General features: G+C 41.0%; 1 protein-coding gene and 1 long non-coding RNA gene across 4 annotated transcripts in view; one reads left to right on the top strand and one right to left on the bottom strand.

The window, feature by feature from the left end:
* LOC125453835 (G protein-activated inward rectifier potassium channel 1) overlaps nt 1–14,055 on the bottom strand; it is a 264,116-nt gene extending 250,061 nt beyond the window's left edge. Inside the window, exons 1-2 of one of the 3 annotated variants that reach the window (XM_048533841.2) lie at nt 12,612–14,055; nt 10,369–10,585 (exon numbers count right to left, since the gene is read on the bottom strand). In XM_048533841.2, coding sequence (XP_048389798.1) covers nt 10,369–10,585; nt 12,612–13,280 — 886 coding nt within the window. In that variant the 5' untranslated portion in view covers nt 13,281–14,055. The remainder of the gene's footprint in view (nt 1–10,368; nt 10,586–12,611) is intronic. The other 2 variants (XM_059647281.1, XM_048533840.2) reach the window with 2 other exon arrangements.
* Nucleotides 14,056–14,106: 51 nt separating this feature from the next.
* Nucleotides 14,107–17,521, top strand: part of LOC125453836 (uncharacterized) — a 41,102-nt gene continuing 37,687 nt past the window's right edge. Inside the window, exon 1 of the long non-coding RNA XR_007247868.2 lies at nt 14,107–14,208. This is a non-coding gene — a long non-coding RNA (uncharacterized LOC125453836). The remainder of the gene's footprint in view (nt 14,209–17,521) is intronic.

Raw genomic sequence — 17,521 nt, 5'->3', positions numbered from 1 at the left:
TCGGAGGCTCCCTTGTTGAAGTTGAAGTCATTGGAACAAGTGTGACAGAGATGGGTGAACTGGGAGAATGCAGTAGAGTTTTTACAGGAAGCAGGCTGCCAGGTTGTTTATTCCAGCTAACTATGAAAGTTGGTGGGTTTATAGTGGACATCCGTGGCCAATCTATCCCCAGAAATGGAAACGCACATGTTGAGAAAGGGAAGAGAGAATTCAGAGATGGATCAAGTGAAGAGAACAGGGTGAAAACTGGTCAGAATCCTTACAGTATGGAAACAGACAATTCAGCCTGAGAAGTCCACACCAACTCTCTGAAGAGCATCCCATCTTCACTCAGACCCCTACTCTATCCCTATAATTCTGCGTTCTCCATGAGTAATCCACCTAACCTATACATCCCTTAACACTATGAGCAATTTAGCTTAGCCAGTCCACTTAACTTGCACATCTTTGGACTGTTGGCGGAAACCAAAGCATCCGGAGGAAACCCACGTAGACACAGTGTGCAAACTCCATGCAGACAGTCGCCCAAGACTGGAATTAAACCTGGGTCCTTGGCACTGTGCGGCGCTATGCCACCATGCCGCCTGATTGGAAGCAATATCAATGAACTTTTTGAATTCTGGGTGTGAGAGGGAGGTCGCACTGATTATATCAGCGATATTGTGGAGAAAGAGTTGAGGCTAGAATAGGACTGGAACAAGGAATGTTCCACATACCCCACAAAGACACAGGCGTAACTGGGCTGCATGCATGCACCCAAGGCCACCCCTCTGACCTGAAGAAAATCAGAGGAATTAAAAGAAAAGTTGTTCCGGGTGAAGATGAACTCGACCATGCAGAGACTGGTGGCGGATGGGTACAGCTCAAGCTTTCGTTCCAGGAAGAAGCGGACAGCCCTGAGGCCATCCTAGTACGGAATGGACATGTAAAGGGATTGCATGTCCATGGTGAAGAGGGGACAGCTGGAGTCTGCAAACTGGAAATTACAGAACTGGCCTAAAGCATTTGAGGAATCACGGATGGAAGGGGGCAGGGACTGGACAAGGGGAAAAAAGACCCAGTCAAGGTAGGAAGAGATAGGTTCTGCAAGGCAGGAGAAGGCAGAAACAATGGGTCTGCCCAGGCAGTCATGTTTGTGAATTTTGGGCAGGAAGTAGAAGCAAGTTGTGTACGACTGGGTGACTATCAGCTTGGAGGCAACAGTGGGGGGAGTTCACTAGATGGATTGAGGTTGGTGACTGTATTTGACACAATGTCCTGATTATCCATCGTCAGGTCATAGTCCAGAGGGAGAATAGGAAGAGATGTCTGAGAGCTGGTGCTCATCCTCTGCAATGTAGAAGTTGGTCCACCAGTGTTCAACAACCACCCTTATTGGCAGGCTTAATAACAAAGTAGGGTTGGATTTGAGCACAGAGAGCAGTCAGTTCCCAGGAGGATAGGTTGGAATGGATGGGGGTGCAGACAAATTGAGGTGACCAATATCACATCAACAGTTCTGAATGAACAGATCAAGTGCGGGTAAAGGCCAGAGAGAAAGGTCCAGGTGGAGGGAGAGTGTTGGAGATTGGCAAAGGGGGAGAGGGCGGGGAGAGAGACTCTTGTCCAAAGAAATGGGCATGGAGGAGAAGACGATGGAATAAGAGTTCAACGTCACATTTTGCCTGAAATTCATTAAGGTGGGGACACAGAGGGACAAAACTGAGACTTTTACTACATACAGAACATTCAGCATCAGACAGCAGAAGGTCAGGAGGGACAATGAATGCACGACGGGAGGTGGGGTTGGGGGAAGGAATGGAGTCAGAGGGAAGGGGAGGGTAGGAGGTTCTGGAGGGCCATTGGTATCTCTAAATTGTTGCATCTTGTACGTCTTGATGCCTCAAAGTGAAAAAAAAAGTTTCTTGTTTCCTGCTTGCTCTTGTTCCTTTTATATGCAGGAAACTGGTGGAATCAAATTGAATGTGGAGAATTAAAGGTGTAGTGATCAGGTTGTCTATATGGAATCATGCTTGTGAAAATTGATGCCAAAAGGAAGCACAGTATATAGATAAGCTGTAAGAGGGTGAGAACACTGATGAAATGCGGATGAAAATGCAGCCATTACTTGCGAGAAGAATGCAATGTCACAGGAGTAAGCCATGACAAAAGTTGGTGAACGAAACAGAATCTCTACAGTGTGGAAACAGGCCCTTTGGCCCAACAAGTCCACACTGACCCTTGGAGCATCCCACCCAGACCCATTCCCCTAATACCCACCTACATTACACATCCTTGAACACTATAGGCAATTTAGCATGGCCAATCCACCTAAGCTGCACATCTTTGGACTGTGGGAAACAACTAGAGCACCTGAAGGAAGTCCATGCAAGCATGGGGAGAATGTGCAAACTCCACATACAGAGTTGCCTGAGGGTGGAATTGAACACAGGTCCCTGGTGTTGCACGGCAATAGTACTAACCACTAAGCCACCATGCCACCCCATAAAGTGAAGAAATAATTGATTATATTTAGGACTACAGAGTGGTAATATAAAGACGCATAGTTTAGCCAATCAAACAACATACAGGAGAGGTAGCATGTGATTAAGAACACTAGAAGATCCAGAAAGAGACAAATGCATTTAGTCCTTCATGCTCTTGTTATAACACAAGCAGATTTTTACAAATGCTGTAAATGCACAATAGAATTGAATGGTCCCATGCACAAACATTTAGAAAAGTGTGTTTTAGGGGAATTTTGGATACCATTGAAAGCACAAACGTAAATTCTTTTTAATTCACTTTGGGTGATAAAACATAAAAGATAGTGACTACCCTTAGAGCATTGCATGTTACTTATGAGCATGAAATATTGTTAATTTTCTATCCGTTTAAAAATTTGTAGGTATTAAATCAGAATATGGTCGTAATTGTTGGTCTCCCAACTGTTGGTGATTATTGGTCATGGCACAATGGATGACCTCAAAAAGATAGAAGGTAAGTTGAATTTCAAGACATTCATTAAGCAGTGGTAAATGTAGCAACTTTAAAGGAGGAAAATCAGTACTTTAGGAATGGTGTAATGAGGGAAGCAAACATTGAGGCAAGGACCTGAGTGGTGTAGATTTTGCATGGATAGACATTATTATAGTTGTCAGTGGATTTTGTAGTAAAATTAACAGTTGAAGACTAGATGGGAGAAACTACTGAGAATTATCAACTAGTCAAAGTGGACTCAAACTTAGTGGGGACAAGGAACCAAGACGGACAGAATTAATGGATTGTATAAACTTGGAGACAAGCATGCATGAGGTGTCTAAAATGAAGATGGAACAGGGAAAAGGATTATAACCAAAGTCAGTTCCGAGTGGACAAGACTGAGATTATTTTCATCTTCCAGAATTATGCTGGAGTACAGCATAACTTAACTTCAGAGGGAACTTGTAAATCTAACATAGAGCGAATACACAATATACAAATGAAAATCAGAGGAGTAACTGAAACTCTGCCTAAATAAAAACTATGTATAATGCATAAAGGTTTGGCATCTGTCACTGCTCTTTCAAGAGTTACTATTGTGAAGCCAATAGCTGTAACACAGAACAATCAAATATTTTCAGACTTTACAGTGTTTATGTATTCTGTGCGATACACTTACTTTACCCAAGCTGAATCACTCTTTGTAAATGAGCAATCATATACTTATTACTTGATGGTAACATTCATCTTAACAGTAGACATTCATCTCTACTATAATTCACAGTTAGTTTCTGCACTTGACATTAATCCAGAACCAATCAGTACATTAGAGGGATAGATAGCTCTTTAATTTGGGTACCAATTATAATGATATAACATATTAAATACAATGCAATGTTTAAAAATCAAAGAACTGTTTATGAATGACTTCAACATTATATAATTCTAGTGAGAAATCGAAAAGTGCAACGCTTTTCAGAAATATTTAAATACTAACACAAGGTTACTCTCGTGTTTCATTTCAGGAAGTCTACATTTTAATATTCAGGGCAGAAGTTTCGACTCTTGTGGTATAGAGAGAAATTTGAAAAAGTACAGTAAAATTGAAAAAAATCACTCTCAATTAAAAAAAAGTATTCCAATTTTCAGCTAGTTCTGAATTGTGCTAATGAGCAGTAACAATTTTATTTCCATGCATCTCATTATTAGCTAAATTCACACTATTTAGCAATTCTCTTCTCCTTCCTGAAAAACTGGACAGTGCCAATTCCCAACACAAATGTCACAGAATATACCTAGGAGCAGCAGCTCGCTGTTTTTCCTCCAGGCCTTCATCCAACTCCATCTTCACCACAACATCCTTACATGCTCCACTGATACCACCCTCTCCAAAATTTGTTCCAGCAAGGCAGCATTAGCAAACTACCAGCCTCACTCCAACATCATTGCTGTTTTCAAACAAACTCACACGCCACTCCGGGCCCTCAGGGCATCATGTTGGAGTTCAGGGACAATTATGCCTTGTGTGTTTCTGCTGGGTTGCTTTGTGTGCAGGTGCAAATACGCATTTCATACACCTATACATTGGCTCTTTAACTGTTAGTGCTCACTCATTTTGCACTTACTTGGAGGCTGCCAGCCTCTATGGCCTGTGGTTCTTTCTGGAAATATGACCTGAAGAGGTAGCTTGTCATGATTTTGGAGCACTAAACAGGCATAAGGGTGGACATGGTGCTGTACAATACTGTGTTACATCAATGTCACATTTACAGCATGTACCAGCAGTTTATGCAGAGAACACACTGCACGTGTTTCAACCAAGGAGCCATGGGTGGAAGTCAAAGTGGACTCAAACTTAGTGGGGATAAGGAAGATGATGAGTTAGAGACAACAGTCAGTCCAGGAGATCAGCCAATTATGGTTCAGGGGACTGCACAATCAGCCTTGTAGTTAAAGTATAAAAAGTGCAGAGATTACACGTACATCAGTTGGTTGAGACTTCTGTTTGGGCAATGAACCAAATTTTCCTGCAATGAGACAATGGGAGAGGCTTAAGAAAGGCTGTAAGAAGAAGCTGAGGAATCACAGACCAGCAAGTCTGATATCAGTGGTAGGTAAGTTGGTGGAAGGGATTCAGAGAGAAAGGATTTACATACAATTGGAGAGGTAAGGACTGATTAGGAATGATCTGCATGGCTTTGTGCATGGGGAGTCGTGTCTCACAAACTTGGTTGAGTTTTTTGAAGACATGACCAAAAAAGATGACGACGGCAGAATGATAGAGATTGTCCACATAAACTTTAATAAGACCTGTGACAAGGTTCCACGTGCTAGACTGGTTAGTAAAGTTAGATCACATGGGATTCAGGAAGAACTTGCCAATTGGATACAAAATTGGTTTGACGGTAGGAGACAGGTTGGTGGTGGAGGGTTGTTTTTCGGTCTGGAGGCCTATGGCCAGTGATATTCTGCAAGGATTGGTGCTGGGTCCACTTTTGTTTATTAGTTGTATAAATGATTTGAACTTAAGAAGCACGGTTAATATGTTTGTGGATGACAGCAAAATTGGTGGTATAGTGTACAGTAAAGAAGGTTTTCTAAGATTACAAAGGCATCTTGATCAACTGGACCAATGGGTGAAGGTGTGGCTGATGGAGTTTAATTTGGATAAATGCAAGACGATGCATTTTGGTGAGCGTAGAACCTATACAGTAAATGGTAGGGCCCTGGGGAGTGTTGTCAGACATAATGACCCATGGGTTCTGGTACATAGTTCTTTGAAAGTTGTGTCATAGATAATCAGGGTGGTAAAGAAAGTGTTTGGCATGTTTGCCTTCATTGCTCAGATGATAGGGTATATATGCTGGGAATGTCATGTTGGGGTTGTATAGAACATTGGTGAGGCCACTTTTGGAATACTGTGTACAGGAAGGATATTATTAAACTGGAGTGATTCAGAAAAGATTTACAAGAATGTGGCCAGGACTGGAGGGTTTGAGTTATAAGGAGAGGCTGAACAGGTTGGGCTATTTTTCCCTGTGCATAACAGACTGAGGAGTGACCTTATAGAAGTTTATCAAATCATGAGGAGAACAGATAAGGTGAATAGCAAAGGTCTTTTCCCTAGGGTAGGGGAGTTCAAAACTAGAGGGTATATTTTTAAGATGAAAGGAGAAAGATTTAAAAGGAACCTGAGGGCAACTTCTTCACACATAAGGTGGTTCATCTGTGGAATGAATTGCCAGAGGAAGTGGTAAATGCAGGTATAATTACAACATTTAGAAGACATTTGGACAAGTGCATGATGCATGCAATAAAGAGAAATGTCGTCTGTGAGCCTTGATGATAGGCATGTGCAGTGGCAGACTTGGAAAGAGTGGTGGCCCTCTGAGTATGAGGTAGCAGAGAGAAGATGGTCACAATTATTGTTCTGAACATGTGACTGTACTGTGCCTTTAAGAGATCTGTTCTATCTTGTTTCTCTTGCAAAGGGGTGTTGTCACAGTGGTGCTGAAATATCTCCTTCATACAGGTATTTGGACCTCCCTGGGTGATTTTCTTTTAAATAGTGTAAGAGTCATGAGTGGGTGGGGTCAGGGATCACAAGACCCAGGAAAGTTTTTAATTTTGCTTTCCATCAGTGAAAAGCCTTCTGTTGACTGTTAGAGCCAGAAGTGCAATTTCTCTGTTGCTAGAATGAAGTCTTAGACAGCAAGACTTCATCTTAAAAGTCAAAAAGGGGCAGGCTGTTTCTTTTGGTGTTTCTTCTAGACTGAAGGGACAGCATGTGAGAATAATTATTTTGCTGAATTTCATTTTTACTAAAGAGTTTGTTTTTGGGATACTGCCTAAAATTGAATAGTTGATGATTAGTGGTTAAATCATGTATTATCTTCAGTATTTCCACTGAGTAAAGTTACGCCAATTTATGTTGCTGTATGTTGGAAGAATAAAGTGTGTTTTGATTAATATTTAGTGTTGGGCCAATTGAATCATATCTGGAATACAGTACCTTGAACTTGTCTTAAAAAAAAAGTTGGGATCTTCGTTATCTTCACAATGCACTTTGGAGGATCTGGTCTGGTCCATAACAGACAGCAGAAGATCATTAACCTTCTTTCTACACTACAGTGCCTTGAATTTCACTTGGCACACCACACTGCCCCAGCTGCAATCTCAGTTCAGGCTGGGTGAGTTTGGTGTGATGGCTTCATTCGCAGGTTAACAGGATACAACAGTGTTTTCCTCTCTATCACCCTGTCCACCGGCAGCTCCAGGACTCTAACAGCCAACTGAGTAGCCATATGATGTTTATCAGACCATTTCCTCAGAGACAACACTGAAAGACCACAATAGAAGGGCACAGCTGAAGTGTCGTGGAGCTTCAGTGGGGTGAACGTTGCTCAGTTATTGACAAACATGGCTGCCTCTCACACCCTTGATTCCACAAGATGGGGAACAAAGAGATGGATTGTATAATTAATAAGATGAAAAATGGAAGATTGCATGAGTAAGATCAACATGGCCTATGGTGGATTGGTTGCTATGAATCTGACTTGAAAAAAGCTTTGTCAAAAATGTGTAAATTCAGCCCACAGTGCTGCATTAATATTGACACATTGTTGACTAATTAAATGTAGACATTTGAGAAGTACAATTCAACTAATAAACAATATTATTTTGTGTTTTCAATTTTTCAGACATCAATTAACATCATTCAACAATGTATTGATATGTACTACAATCCACCCTAGTTTACAAATTTTCCTTGAATCTCCCATTGTTTTACACAATAATTTCCCAAGTAGAGAAGACAGGTTATACAATCCTAAGCCTTTATCTACATGTTACATTTAAGAAAGTTGTCACAAGAAGTTTGTGGGTGGTTTATGTTGATGTCTTCGATATTATTAAGGGGATATTTCAGTTTCACTCAGCATTTCTCAGCTGGCAAAGGGAATCATTCAAGTCTTGACTTAAAGAATAATTCATACCACATCACTCTATAAACTAAGGTAAATCATTTCTCGCCAATTCTCTCAATCAAACCAAGTGTGTTGCAAGCACAGTTGATCGTGCAAAAGTTTTTAAGCTTTTCAATTCTGACCAATCAAACAGGAGAAGCAAATTTATTTAACTGACTTAGAATAGTACTATCTACACAGTGCCCAATAGAAAATGATGGCAGATTTTTAAACTAAAATCAGATCAAGTGAATAATTATCATACCAATCCAAAATGATTAAGCTTTTATTCAACACAAATGAATCAATGTTATCACTATTTGAAATGCAGTATTTGGAAATATTACATTGCATTGAATCAAATTGAAACATCCAATATCAAAATGTGGGCTTCTATCAATTCTAAATGTTTATAGAGAGGGGAGAAGCAAGCATAATGCTGCCTTTTATTTGACAAGTCAACCATTGTAACCTTAAAATCTGAATATGGACTGACAATGCAACGACACCATACACCAAATAAACAATATGCAGTGCTACAGCAGTGGAATACCTAAGTTTACTATCAAGAATTCCCATTTTAAGTTCTTAATCTGAATTATACTGCAGCAGGGAAGGTGCTGATAAAAGCAGGCTTCACAATAAAATGCATAAGCACATAAAAAGCACACAGTGCAGAAAAGACATCACTGGCATAGGGAGACATAGAGAGTTTTTAAAAAGTCCTGAGATTTGAGAAGAATTATGCACATTGGATTTGAAGCAAAGAAGAATGTATCCTAACATGTTTTCAAAATCCAAGCCAGATCACAGGATGTAGGTGCATAGGACTAAACTTCTCCCTTGGTAGTTTTTTTTGAAGCCATAAGTTAGCCCTGTCAATGTCCACTTTATTTCCCTCTTTTGTGCTTGGCTTGTTGCACTAAGTGGTCCTTATGAAATTGCCATGAAATCGTATTTAAACATATCATAAAAGGAACACTGCTACTGTACAACACAGTACATTCCAGATTGCAGCATAGCCATGTGCCCATGCGCCTGTGTATCTTAAGGGGAATATTGGTGCCCATGTGTAAATTTTATCAAGGTAATCAAAGCAATGATAGACATTGCATGAGTAATCATGTCTTGTACATTGCGTCCAACAACTGCAGCTATAAAGATGGCGTGCCTTTGTCATACATTATTATTTAGGCAAATATACTTTTTACACAAATATTACAATGCTAAAACTAAATATTATCATAAGATTCCATCATATGTATGCAACATCATTACAACACAATGGTTTAAATTCACATAGTGGAAACAATCATCTTGAAATTGCCATTAATGGAATAATGGGATTCAAACAGTTAACACAATGTCCAAATATCCCACTTCGACTATTCTAAAGCAAGTATTACTGCATTGAAAAATAAATGGTCACATATTTGACTGCAATAATTAAAAAAAATTTTTCAGAAAAGGATAGATGAAGCAGTCATACTTTAACATCTACTGTAAAATGTGGCAATAATGCCCCTTTGCAGTGTTTCAAACAATATATTATTATTCCAATTAATACCATTCTAAATTTTGAAGAATTCCACTTAAGGTTCCTTAACATCAATCTTCTACCTGCTGAATAAGAAATAAAACCTTCCTCCCTGCAAGCTGATGTAAGATATTTTTAAAATGTATGATTCCCAAATCCATTTGTTCTGTCTTCTGAAGGAAACAAAATCCCACAAAGTATCTCATCTAATCATAGTCCTAAAGCTACTCAGAAACATGATAAAGCTTACTTATGAACACTGTGGGTGTTTCAAAACCAGTTTGCATTTATAATGCAAAACCAAACAACATTATCAAATGGTAGAACTCAAGCAAATTATTAAAAGGCTTAAAGTAACACCAATAATCTTCCCATCACTTGTGGTCTCTATTTATTTTTTTCATGAATTAAACTTTAAGAGCCATGCTGATTTTCTGATAAAGTAAGTAATTGAAACTTGAACTAATGAGGTAGAACTTGGTTTATAGCCTGTAGCAATATTTTGATATTAAAAAGTATTAATTTGTGGAGACATTCAGAAAGGGCTATGCCCATTGGTATTGTAGTTAGCTTTCAGTTAAAATTGAAATCTATTACTCCTTTTTTTTTAAATATCCTGAATCTGATGACATGCTGCAATTATTTTTGATTATTCACAATGATAAATAATTGGTTGACTGATTTATACTAATTACCATAAATTTTAAATTTGTTGATTTCCTTTTTGATTCGTCATATCTGCAGCATTAATGTTCCAACTAAGGTATGTCCTGCGTTTCCACGCTGATTTTTAGTGGTTCCATCACACAACGTTAGCTCCTTCTACAGTTACTTGATCACAGTGCGATTCCCAGAGGGATTCGCTGGCACTTAAGCTTTGTTGAATGTGCAGGTCGTTTCACTCACCAGTCGTTTCGACGATTCCCTCAAGGATAACGACTATCTCGAATTGCTCCGTTTGCATTGATCGCTGGGAGAGGTCGTAGAAAGGGCTCTTGCTATCAATCACATGGCAGATAGTGAGTGGGGAGACGAGGAAAAGCTGATCTGCCCCTGTGCTAAATCCCACGTCCAGTTCTAGTTGATCGAGGGGCAAGAATTCACCCTCGGGCGTCTGCCGAGACTAGACAAGCGTGGAGAGAAGACATCAACATTGGACTAGCTATTCGTCAAGACATAGTGAAAGCGCTTTACATCACCGCCAACCCGCTGCACAATCAATAATTTGAGTGAAAACGTTTTCGATTCATGTCCAATGGTCCAGATTAAAGAACGGGTTTGTGTGTAACAAGAAGAATTACATTACTTTTAAGTGGAAATCATAACATTTTCTGCCAGAATCACGTAATAGATGGCGCCTGAATACGTTCCAGTCTGCATACCATCCAGAAAATCATCGATTATTTTTCGACACCTTAACTGTTAAATCCTGAAAGTATTAATTCGCAAATGCGCTTCGGTCAAACATTACTCACTCCTGTATAAAGCGTGTTAAGCTTACATTCTAGTTTCTAAGATGTTCACTTATCGATCGAAGATTATTTTTTGGGCGTTTTCAATTCCTTAGTGAGTAAAATCGCTAACCGAAGAACCTTATGTTCTGCATTTATCCTACTAGATTTGTAGTTAGGTATTTAGAATAAAAACTCGTCTTTGGGGAAATCTTCTCCGTTAATTCAGAATGGTCTGCTTATGCGAGCATTTTAAGCAACCGTGAATGGTCTACATGCTGCCCGACTTGTGCCATCTGCGGAGAAAGTTTCTGCCACACCACAAACAATTAACTACTTCAAAGTTTAAAGTGCAATGACTGTCGACAACGGCGACAGCTGAATCCCAAAGAGTGAGACAAACCATGGTCAGTCTTTTAAAATACCTACGTATTCTTAAACCAGTTCCTCTGCACATCTTTTACCTTTCACGTATCTGAACGCTTTTTGGGGGTGGGCGTGGAAATGGTCATTGATCATACAATAGTGGCATAACTTTATTAACCTGCGCTTCTTTCTAAAGTTCGCTTTATAGTATTCTGCAATCGATTCGACAGTTCAAAGACCGCCAGTAAATGTAACCATATATATTTTTTTTAAAAGAGATTTAAAAGCTAGAACTGAATTTGTATTAGAAGTTAAATACTGGAGCGATGTTCATTTTAGTGTGTTCGGAATCTGATTATTTCTTCTCTGAGGACAAAAATATCCAAGTAATCACCGATGCATTCGCACCACAACTTGATCTAAATGTAAAGGAGCCCCCAGTTCAATTGTTAGTCCATCGTTTTCATTATTGGTTGCGATGCTTACAGGCGGAATGGCATTTAGCTGCTGTGTCAATTTGTAAATCTAAATTAGAATCCTGACTATTATTAAGCAACTTGTCTGAAAACCAGTGGGTAGAAAAGCAAGAAAAAAAATCAGTTGGCTAATTATGATTTTAGTATCCGGATCCACTTGTATCCATAGGGACAAAATAGTTAGTGCGCCAATGGGTTTTGAGCTCCGTGTGCAAAACACTTGAAAACATGTGTGTATTTTTAACACGGATTAAACCAACGGGGGTTCAGGATGAATTTCAGGGTAGGATAGATTCTGATTTGCCAGTTTCTTTTGCTCCCGGCATCCTGTGGTCCCAGTGAATTCCCACCGTACCCTCAATGGGAAGATTTTTAACGGAATCTCTTATGTGCAGACATGGTTTTTTTGGGAGGGGCGGCAGGGTGACACCGATTTCTTTCTCCCAACCAGGAGAAATAAATTGCCAGCTCAGTAATTAATAGTTTGGAGACCCGCAGTGAAGTAGTATGAATGTGAAGCGGAAACATGACAAGTAATGAGCCAAATGAACTACCCCGTAACATCGATATGAAAATATTTAGCTGGAACATGATAATTCCACCCCCGCCCGCATGTTACAGAAAATATGTACTGAGGTCTCAGCCACATTAAAACAGCCCCTGACAAGATTCTGTGATGTCGATTTTAAGATAATCTTTTAGAAGCCCACGCAACCCAAAAAATCAAACCTTTCCCAAATTCTATCCTTGTGGTAAAGGTGTACAAAACGCAAAAACACTGTAAGATACCTGGATATCTGGAACATATGCACAGATCATTTGAAACACACGTTGTCTTTGTATGAGTATCACTTACTTTGAGCAATTTACAGCGTATCTGTGCCGACACCATATGGCTGTTTCGGAGGTTTCCTACTCTGAACATCAGAGTCAGTTTACCATCTCTCATGGAAATCACCGCATGTTCACTGAACATCAGCGTCTCTGCTCGCTTCTTGGGTTGAGACATTTTTATAAACATGCAACCAATCAAGAATGCATCCACAATGGAGCCCAGAATGGACTGAAGGAGGAAAAGAATGATCCCCTCTGGACATTTGTCAGTGATGTACCTGTACCCGTAACCGATGGTGGCCTCCGTCTCAATAAAGAACAAGAAGGCAGAAGGAAAGTTGTAGACGTTGGCAACACAAGGGGTGTACTTCTCATCATGAGCTTTGTTGAGATCGCCGCGGATATAAGCAATTAGCCACCACATCGACGCCATAAAGAGCCAAGCCACCGTGTATGTGAGAATAAAAATGAACAAATTCCAGCGCCATTTCAAATCAACTAACGTGGTAAATAAATCCGAAAGATAACGGCTAGTTTCGCCGCTCAGGTTCCCGTGCTGCACATTACAACGCCCGTTCTTATCTACAAACCTCTGCCTCTTTTTCTTGGGAGGCTGATTAAATCCAGAGCCACTGGACAAGGTGGTCACTACTTGGTAATTGTCACCAAATTTTCTTCGAAGTGCGGACATAATATGGGTAACTGGCCAGATTTATACTCTGACAGCCTTAACTTGGTTCTCTCGATGTGAGTGCTTTCGCTCCCAGCCACTACCTGCCCAACAAACGAAAGGAAAGGGGAACTAGCTCCGAGTGTCACACAAAGAAATCCCAATTCGTTGCCCCTTTGGAAATGCGCACAACAGCATTGTTACTAGTTCTCGATCTGCAGCAACCCGCTTCGTAGGCGATCGTCCTCCTTTTGCCTCCTCTGCCGGGGTGGTTTCTCCAAATGCAGCCTTGCGCGGTTTTAATTGCGGGGTCTTTATTGCAAAAGAAATCCTCGGATCTCCCCCCCGAGAAAAAAAAGTTTATCCAGATTCTAACATTTCTACTGCCGTGCCATGTTACTTTTTGTTTTCGCCCAGATTCCGACTGTCTGTTGTTGAACCAAGTTAAATCAAGCATTCGCAGCCTCTGATGGTGTTGCAGGCTCCACTTCTCTCTCTCAGTCTTCTCACTCCCTGGCTAGATCTCTTGTTTCTTCCTCGGATAAATGTTCGCTGGTGATTTTAGCCGGCGATGCACACACCAGGTACAGTCCCCCAACCCTTCCTCCCTCTCTTTCTCTCTCTCTCAACCCCCCTCCCCCCACACCCGGTGCAGGTAAGCAGCAGCTTGCGGCTTGACCAGCGCTGCGGCTCCAACCGCTTCTCCTCGTGCTGCAGGTGAGAGCGCGAACAGCGGGTAACGCACGCCCTGCATCTCCCCTCCCCCCGGGGCGCGCGCACGCAGCTCACACCCGCCCGAGCCTCCGCGCGGGCGCACATCGTAAACGCATAGCCACCTGCGCGCGCACGTGGGCGGGACAGTTCGGAGTACCTTGTTCGGCTCGTTCCGGGAGCCTGTAGAGAAGGTGTTGTTGTATTCGTTTAGAACCTGAGCGGAAGGAGAGCAAAGGTGTGTAATGTGTGTCTCTGTGGGTTCAGGGAGTTTCGCAGGTATTGGGAGACGGTGAGTAACCACGGTCTGCAAAATAGGAGTTTACACCGACAGAATCAACGCTTGAGAGAGGAAGGATGTATTTTTGTGTCTTTTCTTGTTGACCTATTTTCCTAATCAACCTGTTCAGTGATGTTATTTACACAGCTATGGAGCAAGTGGGACTCGAACCCAGGATTTCTGGTCCAAGGGTGCGATATCTGCACCACAAGAGAGCGAGGCAAGTTCCTTATCATTAGGTTGGGGGAAACCAGTTGAGTCCTAGCAACATACTAAGTTGGAGCAGATTTAAACCATCCAGCCTCTGGATCATGCTTGCATTTCACATTTCTTTTACCCCCGTAACTCTTTATTTCCTTGTCTAATAAGAATCTGTCCACCTGTTCTTTAAAAATATACAGCGACCCTAGGGAAGTGACTTCCAAATTACACTTCCTCTAAAAGGAAAGAACATTGTGTGATATGAAAAATGTCCCTAATTTTAAAACAGTGCCTCCTCGATTTGGCTTGACTGCAAGAAGAAACCTCCTTGCCACGTCCACCTAGCTAAGAACATTCAAGATCCTACATACTTCTAAATTCCAGCAGAAACAAGCATATCTGCCAAATCTTTGCTTAACAGACTGCCCACCTATTTCACATATCAACCAAATAAAGCAGGAGGGCTTGAACTAGCCTGAGAGGGCATTGGAACCCCAAACAGCAGTGACAGAAGAAGAAAAGTTAAAACTGGTACAGAAGTTAAAGAGATCAAGTCAAATATAGAAGGCAAGCAAGAGTTTGGCAGAGAACAAGGGAAGACTCATGAATTAAAATATATTTATTTCAATGGAAGAGGCCTGACAAGTAAGGCAGATGGACTCAGGACTTGGGTGGGAACATGGGCCTGGGATATCATAGTTATCACAGAAACACAGCTGAAGGAGGGACAAGACTGAGCTCGGTGTTCTAGGGTATAGATGCTATAGGAAGGATAGAAGGGGAGGCAAGAGAGAAAGGGGAGTAGACTTTATGATTAGGCAAAACATCACAGCAGCATTTAAAGGGGATATTCTGGGGAGAGTGTCCAGTGAAGCTATATGGGTGGGGGTTTGAGGAAAAACAACAGGCTGATTACTTTGATAGGATTGTACTACAGGCCCCTCAATAATCAGCAGGTGCAAATACGTAAGGTGATTGTAGATAGCTGTAAGAATAATAGAGTTGTGATAGCAGGGGATTTTAACTTGCCGAACGTAAGCTGGGAATGCCTTACTATTAAGGGCTTGGATAGGAAGGAATTTAAATGTGTTCAAGAAAACCTTATCAAACAATATGTAAATAGCTCTACCAGAGCAAATGCAACCTCCTCTTGCAGAGTACAGCAGGGCAAGTGATTGCAGGTTTTGTGGGGCAGGACTTTGTGACCAATGATCATAATACTATTTATTTCAAAATAGTTATGGAAAAGGATAAGCCTGGGCCACAAGTCAAAGTTCTAAATTGGGACAAGGCCAATTTTGATGGTATGAGACAGGAATTTTTAAAATTGATTGGGTAAGACTGTTTGCAGGTAAAGGGACGCCTGGCAAGTGGGAGGCTTTCAAAAGTGAGTTAGTGAGAGTTCAGGACAGCATGTTCCTGTTAGTGTGAAGGGAAGGGCTGACAGGAGTAGGGAACACTGGGTGACTAGAGATATTGAGGTTCTGGTCGAGAAGAGAAAGGAGGCATATGTCAGGTATAGACAGCTGGTATCAAGTGAATCCCTTGAGGTGCACAGGGGTTGTAGGAGTACGTGAAGTCTGAAATCAGGAAAACTAACAGGGAACATTAGATAGCTCTGGCTTACTTAAAGAGAATCCAAAGATATTCTACAAGTATATTAAGTGCAAAAGAGTAACTAGAGAGAGAATTAGGCCCCATAAAGATCAATAAGGCCATCTATGTGTGGAACCACAGGAGATAGGTGAGATACTAAACAAATATTTCACATCAGTATTTACTGTGGAGAAAGACATGGAAGCTAGGGACCTCAGAAGAATAAATAGTGATGTCTTGAAAAGATTCCACATTACAGAAGAGGAAGTCCTGGCAATCTTAAAACGCATTAAGGTAGATAAATTCCTGAGACCTGATCAAGCGTATCCCAGGACACTAGGAAGCTAGGGAAGAAACCATGGGTTTCTAGCAGAGCTATTTCTATCATTGACAGCCATGGATAAGGTACTAGAAGACGAGAGGGTGGGTAACGTTGTGCCATTATTTAAGGAAGCCTATAAGGAGAAGCCAGAGAACTACAGACTGGTGATCCTAATGTCAGTGGTGGGTAAGTTATTGGAAGGGAATCTGAGAGACAGGATCTACTTGCGTTTGGAAAGGGGCAAGGACTGATTAGAGATAGTCAGCATAGCTGTGTGCATAGGAAATTGTGCCTGAAACATAATTGAGTTTTTTGAAGATAGGTGAAGACAGAACAGCAGACGTTGTCTACATGGGCATTAACAAGACCTTCAAAGTTTCACATAGTAGACTGGTTAGTAAGGTTAGATCACTTTGGGATCCAGGGAGAGCTAGCCAATTGGATACAAAATTGACTTGACAATAGGAGATGGCCGGTGGTCGTAATGGGTTGTTTTCGGACTGGAAACCAGTGACCAGAGGTGTACAACAAAGATAGGTGCTGAGTCCACTGTTATTGTTATTTATATAAACAATTTGGATGAGAATATAGGAGACATGTTAGTAAGTCTGCAGAATGACACCAAAATTGGTAAAATGGACAGTGAAAGAGGTTCTATAAGAGTACAATGGCATCTTGATCTAGTGGGCCGAGGAATAGCTGATAGAGTTTAATTTAGATAAATGTGAGCTGTTGCATTTTGGTAAGATGAACCAAGACAGCACTTACACTGTTAATGGTAGGGCCCTGGGAGGTATTGCCAAACAGAGACCTAGGGGTAAAAGTTCCTCGAAAGTGGTGACACAGATAGACAGGATAGTGAAGAAGATATTTTTGTACACTTGCCTTCATCAGTCAGAACATTGAGTTCAGGAGTTGGGATATTATGTTACAGCTGTACAAGACATTGTACACAATTCTGGTCACCCTGATATAAGAAAAATGTTATCAGACTGGAAGGGTCGCAAAAAAGATTTACAAAAATGTTAGCGATATTTGAGAGTTTGAATTATGAGGAGACGCTGAATAGGCTGGGACATATTTTTTTCCCTAGACTGTAGGAGGCTGAGCAATGACGTTACAGAGGTTTATAAAATCATGAGGGGCTTGGAT

Source organism: Stegostoma tigrinum, chromosome 7, assembly GCF_030684315.1.
Source record: "Stegostoma tigrinum isolate sSteTig4 chromosome 7, sSteTig4.hap1, whole genome shotgun sequence".
Taxonomy (NCBI): domain Eukaryota; kingdom Metazoa; phylum Chordata; class Chondrichthyes; order Orectolobiformes; family Stegostomatidae; genus Stegostoma; species Stegostoma tigrinum.
The sequence above is the reverse complement of the archived record's forward strand: the minus strand, read 5'-3'. Positions and strand labels throughout refer to the sequence as shown.